This window comes from Populus alba, chromosome 14 (assembly GCF_005239225.2).
Source record: "Populus alba chromosome 14, ASM523922v2, whole genome shotgun sequence".
NCBI classification, from domain to species: Eukaryota; Viridiplantae; Streptophyta; class Magnoliopsida; order Malpighiales; family Salicaceae; genus Populus; species Populus alba.
This window is the reverse complement of record NC_133297.1, coordinates 16,696,423-16,712,682: the sequence shown is the minus strand read 5'-3', so window position 1 is coordinate 16,712,682 and position 16,260 is coordinate 16,696,423. Positions and strand designations below refer to the sequence as shown.

The window sequence follows — 16,260 nt, the reverse complement described above, 5'->3', positions numbered from 1 at the left end:
TAAAAAAATTTAATCCACATCATAGTGTGTTGTGTAAACTAGAATATCATATGTTGATTTTATTATCTCAAAATATAAAATGCATAGTTTCTTAGGGTGCGTTTGTTTCTTGTAAAGTAATTTTCGGAAAACCATTTTCCAAACTTTTATGTGCTTGTTTGCCATTAGAAAAGTTGATCAATGAAAAACACTTTCTTGTCAAAGGAAAATTTGGCTTGATTTTCAGGAAAGTGTTTTCCTTTTATTTTGTGCGGATAACACTTTTCAAAGTTGTGAAAAATTTAAAAATATTATATTATTTTTTGATTATGTCAAATTTGATCCTCAAATTTTTTATTGCTAAATATTTTGTTTGATTTTTTTTTTCTTTTCAAATTCATCCATTAAAATTTGATTTAATTTTATTTTTATATTAACTTTGGTTCTTATTTTTATGATTGTTATTTACTTTTCTCTTATCATTTTTTAAATTGAAATTTTTTATATATCAAATTTGGTCCTTATTTTTTTATTATTACTTATTTTATTTAAAATAATTTATGAAATTGTAGTTATTATTATTTTAATTTCATCATCTTTCAAGTTTTTTATCTGTTAGATTTGATCTCTATTATTTTGATTATTATTTATTTATTTTGAGATAATTTATGAATTAATTTTTTTTCAATTTTATTATCATTCAACTTTTTAATTTGTAAGATTTGTTTCTTAGTATTTTAATAAATATTAAAAAAAAACATTAATAAACTATTTCTAACTCATTTTTCATAATATAACAAACACTAAAAAATATTTTATAATTTAATTTTTATGACACTACCAAATATCAAAAAATAATTTATTTTTAAAATTTTTTTTTCCCAAAAAAATCACTTTCTAAAACAACACTTCTATGTTTAAAACAAATGGGCTTATAAAAGTTTTGTTTTATTTGAGAAAAAGAGATACTCTCCGACGACTGAAACCAAATCATCTCATTTTCTAAATAATCCTTCAAAATACGAAAACACGTCATTTCACCCGTGTCATGACAAGACCTACCAGACCAGTCATACACCTAAAACCATCTACTGATCCTAATCATTGAATACTTGGGCCGGACCAGGCCCACCACCGGCCCATTTTTTCCTGGTCTAAAACCCCTAGATGACAGCGTAGCATGATGAAGATATATGGTAAAGACTTGAGCAACAGCAGATATTTTTATTTTTGTTTTTTACGAGTTAAGAGGAAAAAAAAAAAGAAAAAAAAAAAGAGCAGACACAAACTAGAAGGAGGATATTACAGTTAATATTATAAAAAAAACAGAAAATAAAAAAGGAGATGATAAAACCCAAAACCCTACTGCTTTTGGTGACATCCCCCCCTAACCCCCTCTCCTCTCCCTGTTTCTTCTTCATCTTCTTCAACCACCCACCTCTTCCCTCACGCACACTGACACACACCTCTTCATTTTCACTATCGCCACAATACTGTAAGAGTAAGCAAGCAATCTTCCACTATTCTCTTCCACTCACTCAACAATTCTCATAAAATATCCACACTCATGCATCCTCCTTTCTTTACTTTCAACTGATTACTACTGTTCTATTCTACTTCATTTGTCTACCCTAGGAAACATTTAGTTTTTTATAGGAATGGAGTGTTTCATTATCTGTGGCTTTAGAAGGAAGTAGAGAGTGATGAATAGTCTATATCGATTTTTCGTTTTTGTTTTTTTATTTTCCTATCCGAGGATATTTGATTTTCTTGCTGATGATGGTGGGATTGGTTTGTTTGGTGTGGTCAGGATGTGGGAAATCCAATTTGATTAATTATCGTCAAATTCGTTAACTGAAAGGAGAGGTTTCACTGCAGACGGAAATGAAGAGGAAATCGCCACTCCAGCTTCAAGCCCTTTTGAAATTCTATGCAGGTCTTTTACTATCTCATGAATTATCATCTACCTGCCTTTTCAATATTTTGGGATTTTTCTTGTATTGATTTTTTATTATTTTGAGTTAATTATAGTTTTTAATTCATAAGGGAAGGGAAGTTTCTGTGGTTTGATTACTTCATAAAAAACACCATTTGCTTTTCCTAGTAACAACTCAATTTTCCCAGCCTCCACTGCTTCTTCCTCCTCTTCTTTATGATTTGTGAAAAACCCAAATTAATCGCCTTATTTCTTCCCCTGTCTCTGTTGTTAATTATTTTTGATTCGTTTACTTTTACTAATCTTCTTAAATCTAAACTCTCCTTTGAAATCTGTTCAGAGCACTGTGTTGCTTTATAGGCTTTTTTATATGCATTCTATATTGTATTCATTTTCTAAGCCGGCGGCAATGGTTTTTGCGTGATTCAGAGGATAAGTATCCTTCGCAAAGGGCCATGGAAGACCTTGCTGTGGACTCGAACTTGACATTCAAGCAGGTTCGCGGATGGTTTATCGAGAAAAGGAGGAGTGAAAAAAGCAAAAATGAATTGATTGAACCACCACGTTTGACCAAGAAACTGTCAGTTTTCAAAGGAAGAAAGGGAGCTGCAGTTGCTTCTGATGCTAGAAAAATGCTTAAACAGTTGGAGCTGTCCGCTAGTACTACAGATAAGTTGAACAAACCTTCATCTTCAAAGTACAAACATGCACCTTCAGAGGTTCAGGGTAGGATAGGCAAGAGGAAGAAGAAGTTGGTGCTCATTCAGGATTTGCTGACTTCTGATTATATTCTGGGGAAGATATTTCGCAAAGATGGTCCTCCCCTTGGTTTGGAGTTTGATTCTCTTCCTACTAGAGCATTTCATGGTTGTGAAGGTAAAAAGTTTGCATTGAGTTTTTTTTATTGTTGTTTGGTTAGCGATGGTATTGCATTGCAGATAAGCAGCTCTTGCTTATTTAAAATCAGAACCATCTATTGGGTTTTTATTTATTTGTTCCCTTAGAGATTAAGAGTTGGAAGATTTTTAGAAGATATTGAAATAAATGCAGGGAAGAGCGTCATGTTTTTGCTTGTCTTTGCTGTGGATTAATGCGCGAATAGTAGGAGAAATATAGTGACCAACTGGATTCTTGTTCCTCACCTGTCATTTATATGAACTTTGAGATGGATATGGATTGTGACTGCATAATGTTTGTACTTCCTTGCTGTCCCAATTTGCACCTCTGTATTTATGGTACTCATACAGCATTTGCATGTTTAGATTCCAGAAATTCCCATCCTGCTCACCAAGAGAACCAAAGAGCAAACAAAAGGGGAAAGGTAGTGCAAACAATTTCTCTACATAAACAGTGTTTCCCCGCTTCTTTTACAAGGTTTCACATACATTCGTTTTTCACTTGAAGGTATCCATGTGTGCTGCTTTTGATGATCAAAATTGCAATGAGAGTGCTCCAGTAAAGAAACATGGTATGGGGAAGGGTTTGATGACAGTATGGCGAGTAACAAATCCTGATGGTGGAGATTTTCCCACTGGCATTCATTGTGGTGGCTCTCAAATAACTGTTACACCTCAAATATCAACTCCCGTGCCACGGAAGCAGCCTCTTCAAAAAAAGAAACGAAGACTGCCAGTGTCTTCTCTAGTTGTAAGTCATCTAATCTGCTTCGCATAAGATCTTTTGTTCTTGATGAATTATCATTCTTGTTTGCTGTCCCTGGGTACATCTTAGCAAATATCTGTTGCATCAATCAATTCTTCAGTTTGAGCTATTTCCACTTTGCTGACACTGTTTTGCATTTTCAGAAACAGAGAATGCTGCAAAAAGAATTACAGGAGAAGAGGAAGCCTTCTGTTAAAAGGAGGGAGGTAATCATTTTTGTAGTGCTTTTAATGAATTGGAACAGTTCATATCTGCCAATGTGGTAACATCAATTTACCTGTTATGCAGGTGGAATCTAAAAGAGATGAGATCCAGAAGCAGTTCTTCAGGGAAAAATGTGAACTCGCTCTGGAAAGGTTAATGAATCAGGAACGCCTTAATCAATTTGCTATGCTAGTGGATGATGAAGAGCTAGAGCTGAGAGAGTTACGAGCTGGACCAAATCCACAAACATGTACGGAACACTTTGCGGCAAACAGACTCTATGGCTGTTCCCTTTGTAAAGGTTTGTTTTGGCTGTATTTCAGTTGTGCCTCAAGCAGTGTCTATGTAGTTATCACATATAGGATATACTTGAGTTCTTTCTACCAATAAGTGATTTCTTCCAGATTTGCTGGTGAAATTTCCTCCAAATTCTGTGAAGTTGAAGCAACCATTTGCTATGCAGCCTTGGGATTCTTCTCCAGAGGCTGTCAAGAAACTATTTAAGGTGCGTGGAGGATGAATAGCTGTTTAGTGCTTTGCAATGCAGCATATCTCTTGCTTGAAAGATGTTTGTTATTATCGTATCCTTTTCAGAGAATTCATAATTTATTTCTTACTCAAATATGATATACCTAGAAGCAGCTTGCAACATCTGTCCATGAATATGGCCTAGTAATGTATACTCAATGTATCTTATCTTCTATAAAAATACTTCTATTGTGTAAATTGCACTCTTATATACCGGCCTATGATATATTTAATGAGTGTGTCAATACTACGTATTTAAAGATTATATCTGAAGATGCAGTGGTTAACATTAATCACCTGCATAAGTGAGTCAAAACTCTGGATGTTTTCTTCTGTGCATAATCATTCTGCTTGTATACTTAGATTGCTTTTGATTAGTGCTTGTCTGATCTACATGATCTTGAAAAAATCACTAATAAAAATACTCCTTTGTGGCTACCTACTTGCTACATTTGTACTGGATTCAAGAAGACAACGGTGATTTATTTTTCTTTTGTGCCAGAGGGGGGAGGCTAGGTAGGTGTGGATGTACCAAAGCAGGGTCCTAGTAGTCCAAGCCTTTTGTGATTTTGTATAAACAGATGCTCTCAGGCATCAAATATGCAACCTTTTGTTTGCAACCCTGATGCATTTACCAATTACCATTGAATTGGGCAGTACCTTGTTTTTATGTCTAGCAAGGATCCCCCATTTTTATTACGTATTAGAGGAAATACTCTCATGATTGACTAAAGTCTCCAAAATTCTCCCTGAATCATTTGGGAAGCCAGTAAAGTCTCACTCTTGCACTTCAGCATGTGAATGCAATCAGCTATCACCTATGCTGACTGGGTAAAAAAAGCACTTTATCCACTTTCATTAGTGTAATATGCATATCAGAATCATCCCATTTGCTGCACTAATAGCTGTAAATACCCCCCCCTCCCAAGATTAATTTGATTGTCCATGCTACCTTGTATATGATTTAATATGTTTTTCTTCTCTATTAAATTCTCTTGCTGAAGTTAGGTTGGCATGTCTTTTGCAGGTCTTCCATTTTCTTTACACCTATTCTGTTACAGTTGATATATGCCCATTCACTCTTGATGAGCTGGCTCAGGCATTCCATGATAAGGTTGAAACTTTGACTAGCTCTTTTGTTGAACTCGTACTTAACTTAGTTTCTTGTATTTTCTTGCATTTAAATTTGTTGTCGTTGGTTTCATCTGTCTGTATGTGACTTTCAGGATTCCTTTTTACTTGGAAAAATTCATGTGGCCCTTCTGAAGCTTCTTTTATCTGATGTCGAAACAGAGATCAGTAGTGGACTCCTCCCTCATTTGAGCATATCTTGCAAGTTTCTCGCACTCCTTCACTCAGTGAGTATATTATATAGCTCAAGTCCATGAACATAAGTTTGGTCCACAAGCGCATTGATGGTTTTGTTGAATGATCTTGTATGTTAAAGATGTAATTCAGGTAGTAGTACTGTCAGATATCAAGAAATTTTGATATTTTGCTTGCATATGACCCAGCTGTGGTACCAATGAAGACAAGTAAAGCCATTTTGCAACTAAGTACCAATGAAGACAAGTAAAGCCATATTGCAACTAACAACTAATAATGAAAGGTCCAAGATGCTGAGAAACATGGAAATTGATTGTTATTGAACGGGATTATTTTCATTCAGTGGTTATTGTAGGACTATAAAAGAGAAGGTGACAATTAGCATCGGTATAAATGTTATTATAATTTATAGTGCCAATGTACATTATTCAAAATGTTTTTTAGAACAGGGAATGGTTAGTTAAATCCACAAAGCAATTGAAGTTTCTGCTAACTTTATTCTGAGCCCTTGGGATGCAATGGCATTTCTATAAGAATTCATTGTGTTTGAATACCAAAGTTTCAGGCTGAAACAAACTTGTGAGTAACTTGATTTCCAAGGAAAAACTTGTTGATGTTTCAGGTACAATAATGAAAATGTTACACAATTATTAGAATTTTTTGGCTTTATGATGTGCCTTAATGCAAATCTTGCATTTTACAAAGTTCAGAAATCTCTAGTCACCTGCACAACAGAGAGTTTTAATAAATTCTCGATGTGTTTATGTATGAGAATCATGATGTTGGACACAATAAATGATTGGAGATAAATCAATAACGTTTAAATGAATTCTTCCACTCATCCCCTCCCTTTCATAATCCGATTATGTATATTTAAGTAAAGGACAAATATTTGGGATATTCTCAGTTCTGAATATATATGCTTTCTACAGATCGGTTTTTCTATCATCTAGTTTCTGTGCTTTTCCTTTGGGGAGTGTGGAACATATCATATCTAGCCTCTCTCTCTTTCTCTCAATCTCAGCTTTTTGGGTAGAAGTTCAAATAACCATCCATAACTTTAGTATGGTTATTGCTATGTTTTGTCAGGTTGAAGATCAAGAATTTGTTGTGGAGTTCTGGAAAAATTCTCTCAACCCTCTAACATGGACTGAAATACTGTGTCAAGTTTTGATTGCAGCTGGTTTTGGTTCAAAGCAAGGTGGATTTCGTAGGGAAGTCCTCAGCAAGGTATTATTTAATCAGTTTGCAATTTTTCTTTTGATATTTTTCATCTATTATTTATAATCTAGAATTTGTGTATCGATGTCAGACTCTTATATGTAACAATATTTCTTTGAAAGAGACATAAATCAGCACCTAAAGGTTTTATTTTTTTTTTAGGAGATGAGCCTTATGGTGAAGTATGGCCTACATCCTGGAACTCTTAAAGGTGAACTATTTCAACTTCTGTCAGTTCAAGGAAATAATGGATTGAAAGTTTCTGACCTGGCCAAGTCTTCTCAAGTAAGTTACTCCATCAGCTTTGAAGGAAATGATGTCACTAGATAGTTATTTTCTCAATCTTGTTCTTTAAATTGGTACTTAATGAATGATCCTGTAGTGATGAATGTTTGGTTTTGTTTTGAAGATCGTGGAATTAAATCTTGCTGGCACAACTGATGAGCTGGAGCTTTTGATCTGCTCAACTCTTTCAAGCGATATCACTTTATTTGAAAAGATTTCATCATCTACTTTTCGTTTGCGAATCAATACTCTTGCAAAGGAAGCCAGTGGTTTTCAATCAGATACCGAGGACTCCGGAATTGTTCACGAAGACTTCCATGATAATGGTGCATCTAGCAGCAGCAATTCTGATTGTGATTCAGAAAATTCTAGTCCAAGAAATCTTAAGCTTATTGACTATCCCAAAAGAAAAAACAAGATGCTTACATTTGAGAATGAAATTGATGAGAGCCATCCAGGAGAAGTGTGGTTGTTAGGACTGATGGAAGGTGAATATTCAGATCTAAGCATTGAAGAAAAATTGAATGGATTAGTGGCATTGATTGATCTTGTCAGTGCTGGGTCCAGTATTAGATTGGAGGTAACAGCTATAACCTTAATGAAGTTAAGATTTTAGGGCTCTGGTTTTTGCAGGAAAGCCAATTGCTTTTGGAAAATCAATTTCATGGACAAATGCACCCAACATGAGAAAGTTGGGAAAAAGTTTTTCTTGCAAATGATTGGAGCTTGTGAACTAGGTTGTTTTCTACCTTGGGTGTCTATACCTTTTTTTTTTTGGTTGGTAATTATCAGGTCCATGCTTATGAAAGTTTTTAAGCTCATTGCAGGTTACTTTGTTTGCAACTAGATATCTGTTTTGTTTTAATGAATTAAGATGGATATCATGATTTAATAAATCAGTTTTCAATTGAATTGAATCGTTGCTCTTCTTACTGGGTTGGTAACTGTGGTTTTGACACATTGTAAGGATTTGTTATTTCAAACGCTGAGTATTTACTGGTTTTTAAGAATTTAGAGTTTTCCTAGTGTGAATTCTTCTAATGTGGTATTTCATTTTCCTTGCATTCTTCCCATTAATTGTGACTATCTCCTACCTTTTGTAACTAGAAAAAAGGTTGATTCAAATTATTAGCTTTATAACAATCTTCTATATGAATATAATCTTGATTTAACTATTGAGTGATTACTGCTGCTTTTCCCCCCCGTAGGATCTAGCAAAACCTACCGTTGAATCTGTTCCTAACATATACCACCATGGTTCCGGAGCAAAAATAAAAAGATCATCATCAACGAAAGATAACGTGCCCAGGCCATCCTGGGTCCATGCTGGGCAAATAAATGACACAAAAGAAGCGTACACATCATCCAAGTTTTTCCCTGTTGATTCTTCAGTGTTATTCTCAAAGTTTGATGGCAAGGATAAACTTTCTGGCAAAGAGAAAGAGACAGAAGGGATGGGACTTGAGATCAATTTGCACCCAATGCAATCCATCTTTTTAGGGTCTGATCGTAGGTACAATAGGTACTGGCTTTTCTTGGGCCCATGTAACTCATATGACCCCGGCCATAAGAGAGTCTATTTTGAATCTTCTGAAGACGGTCACTGGGAAGTGATTGACACTGAAGAGGTAGACTTCTCAGCCTTTGTCTTGATATTTACTGATTGCTAATTTTTTTAATTTTGTGCCTTGGATTGCACATGTTTGTAGAAAGTGATTGCATGCTTTGTTTATGGTATTATTGAAATATATCTCCAACCACCTCTTCTTTGCATTTGCTTATTCCAAGTACAGGCTTTGCGTGCCTTATTGTCAGTTTTAGACGACAGAGGAAGACGGGAGGCCCTCCTAATTGAATCTTTGGAGAAAAGGGAAACTTTTCTCTGCCAAGAAATGTCAAGTAAGATGGTAAATGATTCTGGAGTTGGGTACTTCACACAATCAGACCAGTCTGAGCTGGAAACAGTTAGAGAAGACAGTTCTTCTCCAGTTTCTGATGTAGACAACAACCTAACCCTTACTGACATTGCAAATGATTCCTTGCCGCCAATGAGTGCAATAGTTCTTGAAACAGGAAAGAAGGGGAAAGAAGAAAACCAGAAATGGAACCGTCTCCGACAGTTTGATACCTGGATATGGAATTGCTTTTACTGTGATCTTAATGCAGTAAAACGAAGTAAAAGGTCATATCTTGAATCACTTAGAAGATGTGAAACTTGTCATGACTTGTACTGGAGAGATGAGAAGCATTGCAAGATTTGTCATACAACATTTGAGCTTGATTTTGATCTTGAGGAAAGATATGCCATCCATTCAGCTACTTGTAGACAGAAAGAGGACAATGTGATGTGTCCAAAGCATAAAGTTCTCTCATCAAAGTTGCAAGCACTGAAAGCTGCAGTTTATGCAATTGAGGTATGCTCTTATGGTTTATCTCTGTCCCAATACAATTTCATTTATGCATGATTTGGCTGGCATTTGCTTGTTTTTGCTTGCATGTATATCTCACTGTGTTTGTGTGTTAAACATACAAGACAGTAAGACATCACTGTCATACTATTTTTTAAATTGCTAAAATTTAGGAGGAAGAATTAGAAGCATATTTTTTTACTAGCACCTCTAATGCAGCATTGAGTTTCACCTGTATCATCCTCTTTAATTCTGTTTAAAAGTCAATCGAGCTCTGCTTTTGAGTCCTCCAGACCCAGTGACTTCTAAAGAGCAGCACGTGCCTGGTCAAGTAATTTTTTCCCTGTAGTAATCATTCTGATCCATGGATGATGTGCTGACATTTGACAACTAGTTCGCTTGTATTTTGGTTGGTCAGCCTCCAAGATGGAGGGAGTTTCTTAGGCAGGAGTGGTGTTTCATCATTCTATTTGTCCTTAATTTGTGGTTTTATGTGAATTTTATTAGAAACACGTGTATCATGGCAAATTCACAGGCACACACAAAGAAATGAGTGAGATTAAGATAATGAGAAGGTGTGGTGAGGTATATGTATGAGGTAAACTCTTGCATGTGGACGTCTCTGTGGCAGAAACTCTTATTCATCTAACATCTATTTTCCAATAAATTGCCCCCATCATACAGACCGTTATGCCGGAAGATGCCTTGGTGGGTGCCTGGACAAAATCTGCTCATAGGTTATGGGTCAGACGGCTTAGACGCACATCTTCTTTGGCCGAACTTTTGCAGGTTTTATTTTCTTGTCCTCTACATTTATGTGCTCAAAGAAGCACAAATGCCTTTGGGTTTGACTCTGTTTTCCTGAAGCCAACCAGAGTAGCATGATTTTCTGAAAGAGTATCTTAATTTGCCTTTCAGGTAGTTGCTGATTTTGTTGCTGCAATTAATGAGGATTGGTTGTGTCAATGCAATCTTGCTCAAGGTTCCAGTACTTACATGGAAGAAATCATCACATGCTTTCCTACTATGCCTCAAACATCATCTGCGCTTGCACTTTGGTTGATGAAGTTGGATGAATTAGTTTCTCCATATTTGGAAAAGATTTGATGTGAAAACAAGCAGGAAGCCAAGAACAAAGGTACGGGCATGTTCTTATTGTGAACACATTCGTTCCTTAATGATGTTGAAATATATCAAGCTTAACTGCTGGGATTTTTTTTTTTATTATTATAATTCTTATTTTTGTGTAGATAAAGTCCAGGCAGTAGAAAAGATTCATCTCTTATTTTGTCTTTGATGAAAACTAGAATTGCATTTTCTTGTAACTTTGATTTCACATAAACAACCGAATTCATGCTAAGTGGATTGTTGGTGCTTTATTACGATGCCACTAGTGTCTTCTATATATTTTCTTGTCTTTAATATAAAACTCTTAATTTATTTAGTAAGTCAGAAAAATAAAAATCTGTGGAAATTAGCATCTTTTGCAAAATTATTTTCTTCTACTAGCAAAAACCAGAGGCATTTGTCATAAATGGGCACTATATATGTTAGGACTACTTATTGCCACCTCTAAAAGACATTACCTTTGTTTGTGGCCATTCTTGTTTCAGTGACATCAGGATATGCTTCTCTGCAGGTAAACTATACTTCCCAGCAATATGGAGGTTGTGCAAGTGGGCCCTCAATCTGCACCCGGAAAACATCAAGGGTTAATATGGCCATCGCACTAGTCATCAATGCATGGTTTGCAGGTTTTGGCTACGAGGAGAATCGTTGGGATGCACTTTTAGGTCCAAGTGGAAGGGATGAAGGCAATCAATGTCTTTTGTAGAGCCAATGTTTGACTTTTTGCATTCTTTGACCGTTGCTGTACTAGTGCAGTCCGAGTGATTAGATGTTGTACAGCATTGAATAGTTTTATAAATATATATATATCAAAGTAGTTTCGTTGATATCTTTACAATGCCCCCTTTTAGCAGCAGAATAAGCTCATTTCCCATGTTTCTTGTAATGAAGGTTTTGCTCCTTTCTACTTCTGGTATGAAGGAATCAAGTTTTGTCCATGTATACCTGACAGTCGACTTTTGGCATGGAAAATAAAATTGTCAAAAAGTTCTTCAACTTCTTTATTCGAGCATATGATCCACTTTCCTCTGCCCTCTATTTCTCTCTGTTATTATGCCTTAAATGCAATTATGGGAAATTATTACCCATAACGTTTTGATTCTATAATTCTAACCGTGAAGTTCTCATCTATTACTGGAATTGCTTTGTTGCTACACAAGCCAAGTGTATGTTCAAGTAGAAAGCTTGCTGTTTATCCTGCCAAGCAATTATGTTTATTTTCACGGCCAAAGAGTTCTGGTTAAAGAAAAAAAAAAACAAAAAAAAAAATTGAAGTCAACAATTCACACATTGAAGGAGCTTCATCATCTAGGCTACATCTTCCAGGGCTGCAAACCAAGTCCGAGCTGAGCATTGTGTTTCAAAGCAGCGTCATGTGAATTATCAAGCAGTGATTAATCCTTGGTCATCTTCAGAATCTCATACACAGCTGAAAAGTCTAGGTCCCCCAATCCCATGCTTCTGGCCTTCTTGAAAGACTGCAAACAAATACAATTGCTGAGTTCGGGTTCAATTATCGGAAGCTACTCGTTTCTACTTTCAACAGTTACTGACATTTGCTTTTCTAAACTGACAAGAATGCGTGTCAATATCAATCCATGTCAAACCGACTCCAGAACAACATTCACCTCCGATGATTAGCAAGGCCGGAGGGGAAAGATAACTCACAGAAGTGTATTTCCATGACTGTTCTATACATCTAGTATATTCATGAAGGATGTTTCAGATCTGCAATCTATCATAATAAGAGGTAACCCTCCTAGCTCCGTGCAACAACAGCACCACCACCATGGAATTCAATAAGTATTCTCAATGTACCGGATCAATCCTAGTGCTAGCAGACAACAAGACCTAACTTGAACCATCCAGAGCTAACATAAGCAAGAAACTCTTAAAGATCTGACAGCAAATCAGTATGAAATTGAAAACTTCAGCAAATCTAAATATGAGAGGTTGCCTGGTCATAAAGACAACTGTAGAACTACTTGCACGGTTTATTCAAAACCACACTTCCCCATGGGATAAAAATCAAAATAGATGGCAATGAACTAATTGGCAAAGGCAGAAAAATATCTGAAAAAGCTGCAGCTACAAAGTCATCCAACTATCTTAAGCAGACATAAAGAAACAGTAGCTCATAGTCAAGTTGGAATTATCATTTTTGCAATTCCAAAACTATACACATGTTGATTGTTCTTGTTCAGTTTGTTTGAAATGATTCAGTACCAGTTCTTGGGTGTCATCTTTTTAAAATTCACTGATCATTCTAACCCATATGCTTTTTAACACCGGAACCAAACAACTTGTTTGAAAAAGATAACTAAGATGAAAGGAGAGTAACCTCATTTGCTGCCGCTGCTACTGGCATTGACACAGCATTTTCATCCCCGAGAGCTAGAGCCAACCGCATGTCCTTTTGCTGATGTTTCAGAGGGAATGCAGGGGAGTGATTACTCTTGAGCATAGCTGGTCCTTTTCCCCTGAACATAGGATTAGCTATTCCACCAAGATCCTGCCAGAAAAGTACCTCATTAAGACTTGGACACTAATCCAACACAAGTTACTTGAGATTTCCTGTTTCCTATCTCACCAAGACATCAAGAAGATCATGTGGGTTGAGTCCACTCCTTTCTGACAACACCAGTCCCTCTGAAAATGCATTCATCATACTGCAAAACACGAGAGATCATAATCTATATCCAACATCGAGACCATCAACACATCAACATATAGCAAATGTGCATTATGCTGCAACAAATACTCAGTCGGGGTGTAGAGTTTATTGTGCCAGCTCTGATCACAACAAATATTCACTTCTGACATGCAAAATGCAAGGTTAAAATTGGTTTCTCATATATACATTGACATTTAGATACTGCTGATAAAGAAGCAACTATATATTAGTTATATTTGCCTCAATAATAAAAGCAATCTTTACCTGCCCATTATCATGTTGACCACAAGTTTCATTTTTGCTCCATTTCCAACTTGCCCCAAGAAGAAAGACTTCTTCCCCAAAACATCAAAAGCTGGAATTGATTCCTCATACAATCCCTAAAATTATAAATTGTAAGCAGCAGTAAACAACAGATGCATACAGAAACGTACTTTTGTTCCTCACATCAGAGTAGAAATCAAGAAGTCTGCATTACATAGCTGTATTATCAAAATTGTCTTTCTTTACAACAGAAGCAAATGAATCCTTTGCATATCCCACATGACCCTATATTGTCATTTTACAAACCTCAGGAAGGAATTACAACATCCATCAGTGTTAGAATAAAGTTTACAAGTAAATTTATGTCGCATGCAACACCATTTCTGAACAACTACTAGATTGTACATTAGCACAGTCCAGTCAACGGCTTCAAACTATTTATTAAGACATGATGCTTCAGGATTGTACATATGAAACCAATTTATAGCAGCGATAATTCTGATAGCAACTTTCCCATCTAAGTGGCAATAAAAGATCAATTAGAGTATCAATCTATTCATGCAAAAGTAACAGTGGAAATAACTACAGGACAAGATGACAGTCATCTAAAACTCCCTCCATTTATACCTTTCTATATTCAATTTATATCTATCCTCCAACATGTTGGATGAAATATGCCCCAGACGTCCAAAATCAGATGAATACACAGTTTAAGTTATTTATTAAAGAGATACAACTTGGTCATCTATGTATGCAAATAAATGGCAATAGCCTGTGCAGAAATGGGGGTTGATTTTACTGCCTCTGATATTTCAAAGGAATAGTTCAGCAAACATGCAAATAAATCAAATAGCAAGAAACAGCCCAATCATAAAACAATTCACTAATTCACCTTATCCCCAGCAGCAAGGATTACAAGCTGACCAGTTTCTGCAGGCTGCTTGCTACCTGACACAGGAGCCTCAAGGAAGGCACCGCCTGTTGATGTAATTGCCTGTAGATATAAGCCGCGTGGCTTAGTAATTTATAAAAAAGTGGCAACCAATATCTTACTCATAAGAAAAGAAACCATCACCAGATGTTTAAGGATGTTTTGCAGTCTTCGGTAATGAAAACAGAAGGAGTAGAACAGATAATTATAAAGGGGAAGGTCTCCAAAGCTTTGGATTTATGCATCCTAAGTCCACACATTAGTAACATGACATCTTCTACACACATTGTACTTAGCAAATTCTTTTCTTTTCCTTCCTCAAACAAAGTCCAAATTCATATTAGGATATTAGCCTAAAAAGAAATATCCAACAATGGCTAGAGTTTTATGATCAGATAACAATCCTTTAATCTACCCTTCAAAGTTTCAACCAAGGTCAGTATAAGGAAGATACACCAAGAGCATAACGAGAGCTATTCCTATTGTTTTTTTTTAACACGCCTCAACAATTCCCAAATTATTGATGTTAGATGCAGTTCACTCATATCATCTCTTTTGAAAATTAATGGAGTATTATTTCCTCTTGGACTAACCATCACCAAATTGGAAATCTCTAAGCATACCATATGACAGTTTGCATAAAAATTCATTGACATTCTACTAAACACAAGAAAGGATTGACAGTGCATAGTAGCATTATCATCCAATTAGAACCTGGCTGATCTTGGAAGATGTTTCAGGATCAACCGTGGACATGTCAATATAACCTTTTCCGCTGCCAATTTGCTCAAGTACACCATCTTTATCAAAAACCACCTAAACAAAGGGATTTCAGTAAGAAGAGTCAAATTACCCGGCAATCAGATATCATTATTCATAATAATTTCCACATAAAGGGACGTATTCAACAAAAACCAAAAGCTAAAACATTTTGGTAAAATTACAGACCGAAAGAGCCGCGGCAGGATCCGACAACATAGCAATAGTAAGTCTGCATTTCTTGACTACTTGTGCAGGGGTTTCTCCAATTGATGCACCAAACTCCACCAGTTCATTACACTGCGGTTACAGCATCCAAACTTCTTGTCATCAATTAAGTAAGAAAACAAAAATAATACCAAGTAGCATGTTTCTCTAGTTAACTACTGTCCATTAAGTACATAGAACCTTATTTACCACATTAATCACAAGTACTTTCACAGTACATAAAAACACATAAATCAGATCCCAGGAACAGGAAAAAAAAAAAAAGAGAATTTTTTTTTGCAAAAGTAAGGGTAGTAGTAGAGGACAAAAAGTGGGTACCTTGGAGAGCGTCCTGTTCCAGACAGTGACCTTGAAGCCATTTTTAAGCAAATTCATGGACATGGCCTTTCCCATTATCCCTAACCCCAAGAACCCTACCTCCATTTTCTTCTCTCTATTTCTCAGAAGAAGAAGAAGAAGAAACTCTGCTCTTAATTTTAGGAGTATCAATTTATAAATAAGTATAGCTAATAGTATCTTTCATTATAATCGTGGACAAGGAAAAAATTATCATAAAATTATTTAACTATTGAGTGATAAATATTAAAAACAGCGTCACCATCAACAATCCTCGTCAGATTAGCGTTTAATAATGTTTCTTTTTATGGACATTAACGCCCTGTAATAATACTCAGTTATTTTTTAAAAAACAAATTACTGTTTCACTACCGCTATAAATAATATTTGA

General features: G+C 35.8%; 2 protein-coding genes across 3 annotated transcripts; one reads left to right on the top strand and one right to left on the bottom strand.

Annotated features, from left to right (window-relative positions):
- The first annotated feature begins 1,214 nt into the window (after positions 1-1,214).
- On the top strand, positions 1,215-11,689 carry LOC118052921 (homeobox-DDT domain protein RLT3). 2 transcript variants are annotated; one of them, XM_073404213.1, is made up of 18 exons: positions 1,215-1,480; positions 1,790-1,915; positions 2,345-2,791; positions 3,178-3,236; positions 3,320-3,562; positions 3,721-3,783; positions 3,866-4,082; positions 4,186-4,286; positions 5,337-5,423; positions 5,536-5,667; positions 6,725-6,865; positions 7,019-7,141; positions 7,266-7,721; positions 8,350-8,769; positions 8,935-9,555; positions 10,234-10,338; positions 10,468-10,687; positions 11,163-11,689. In XM_073404213.1, the coding sequence occupies exons 2-17, from the start codon at positions 1,864-1,866 to the stop codon at positions 10,654-10,656; spliced, it is 3,456 nt and encodes a 1,151-aa protein (XP_073260314.1). In that variant the 5' UTR covers positions 1,215-1,480; positions 1,790-1,863; the 3' UTR covers positions 10,657-10,687; positions 11,163-11,689. The 2 variants fall into 2 exon arrangements, with proteins under 2 accessions (XP_073260314.1, XP_034919948.1); XM_035064057.2 differs by having other exon boundaries at positions 1,216-1,480; positions 11,189-11,689.
- Positions 11,690-11,846: 157 nt separating this feature from the next.
- On the bottom strand, positions 11,847-16,033 carry LOC118053011 (glyoxylate/succinic semialdehyde reductase 1). The gene is made up of 8 exons (XM_035064165.2): positions 15,852-16,033; positions 15,495-15,605; positions 15,261-15,362; positions 14,508-14,609; positions 13,616-13,731; positions 13,268-13,346; positions 13,019-13,189; positions 11,847-12,155 (listed from the first exon to the last, which is right to left on the bottom strand). The coding sequence occupies exons 1-8, from the start codon at positions 15,954-15,956 to the stop codon at positions 12,072-12,074; spliced, it is 870 nt and encodes a 289-aa protein (XP_034920056.1). The 5' UTR covers positions 15,957-16,033; the 3' UTR covers positions 11,847-12,071.
- Positions 16,034-16,260: the final 227 nt, after the last annotated feature.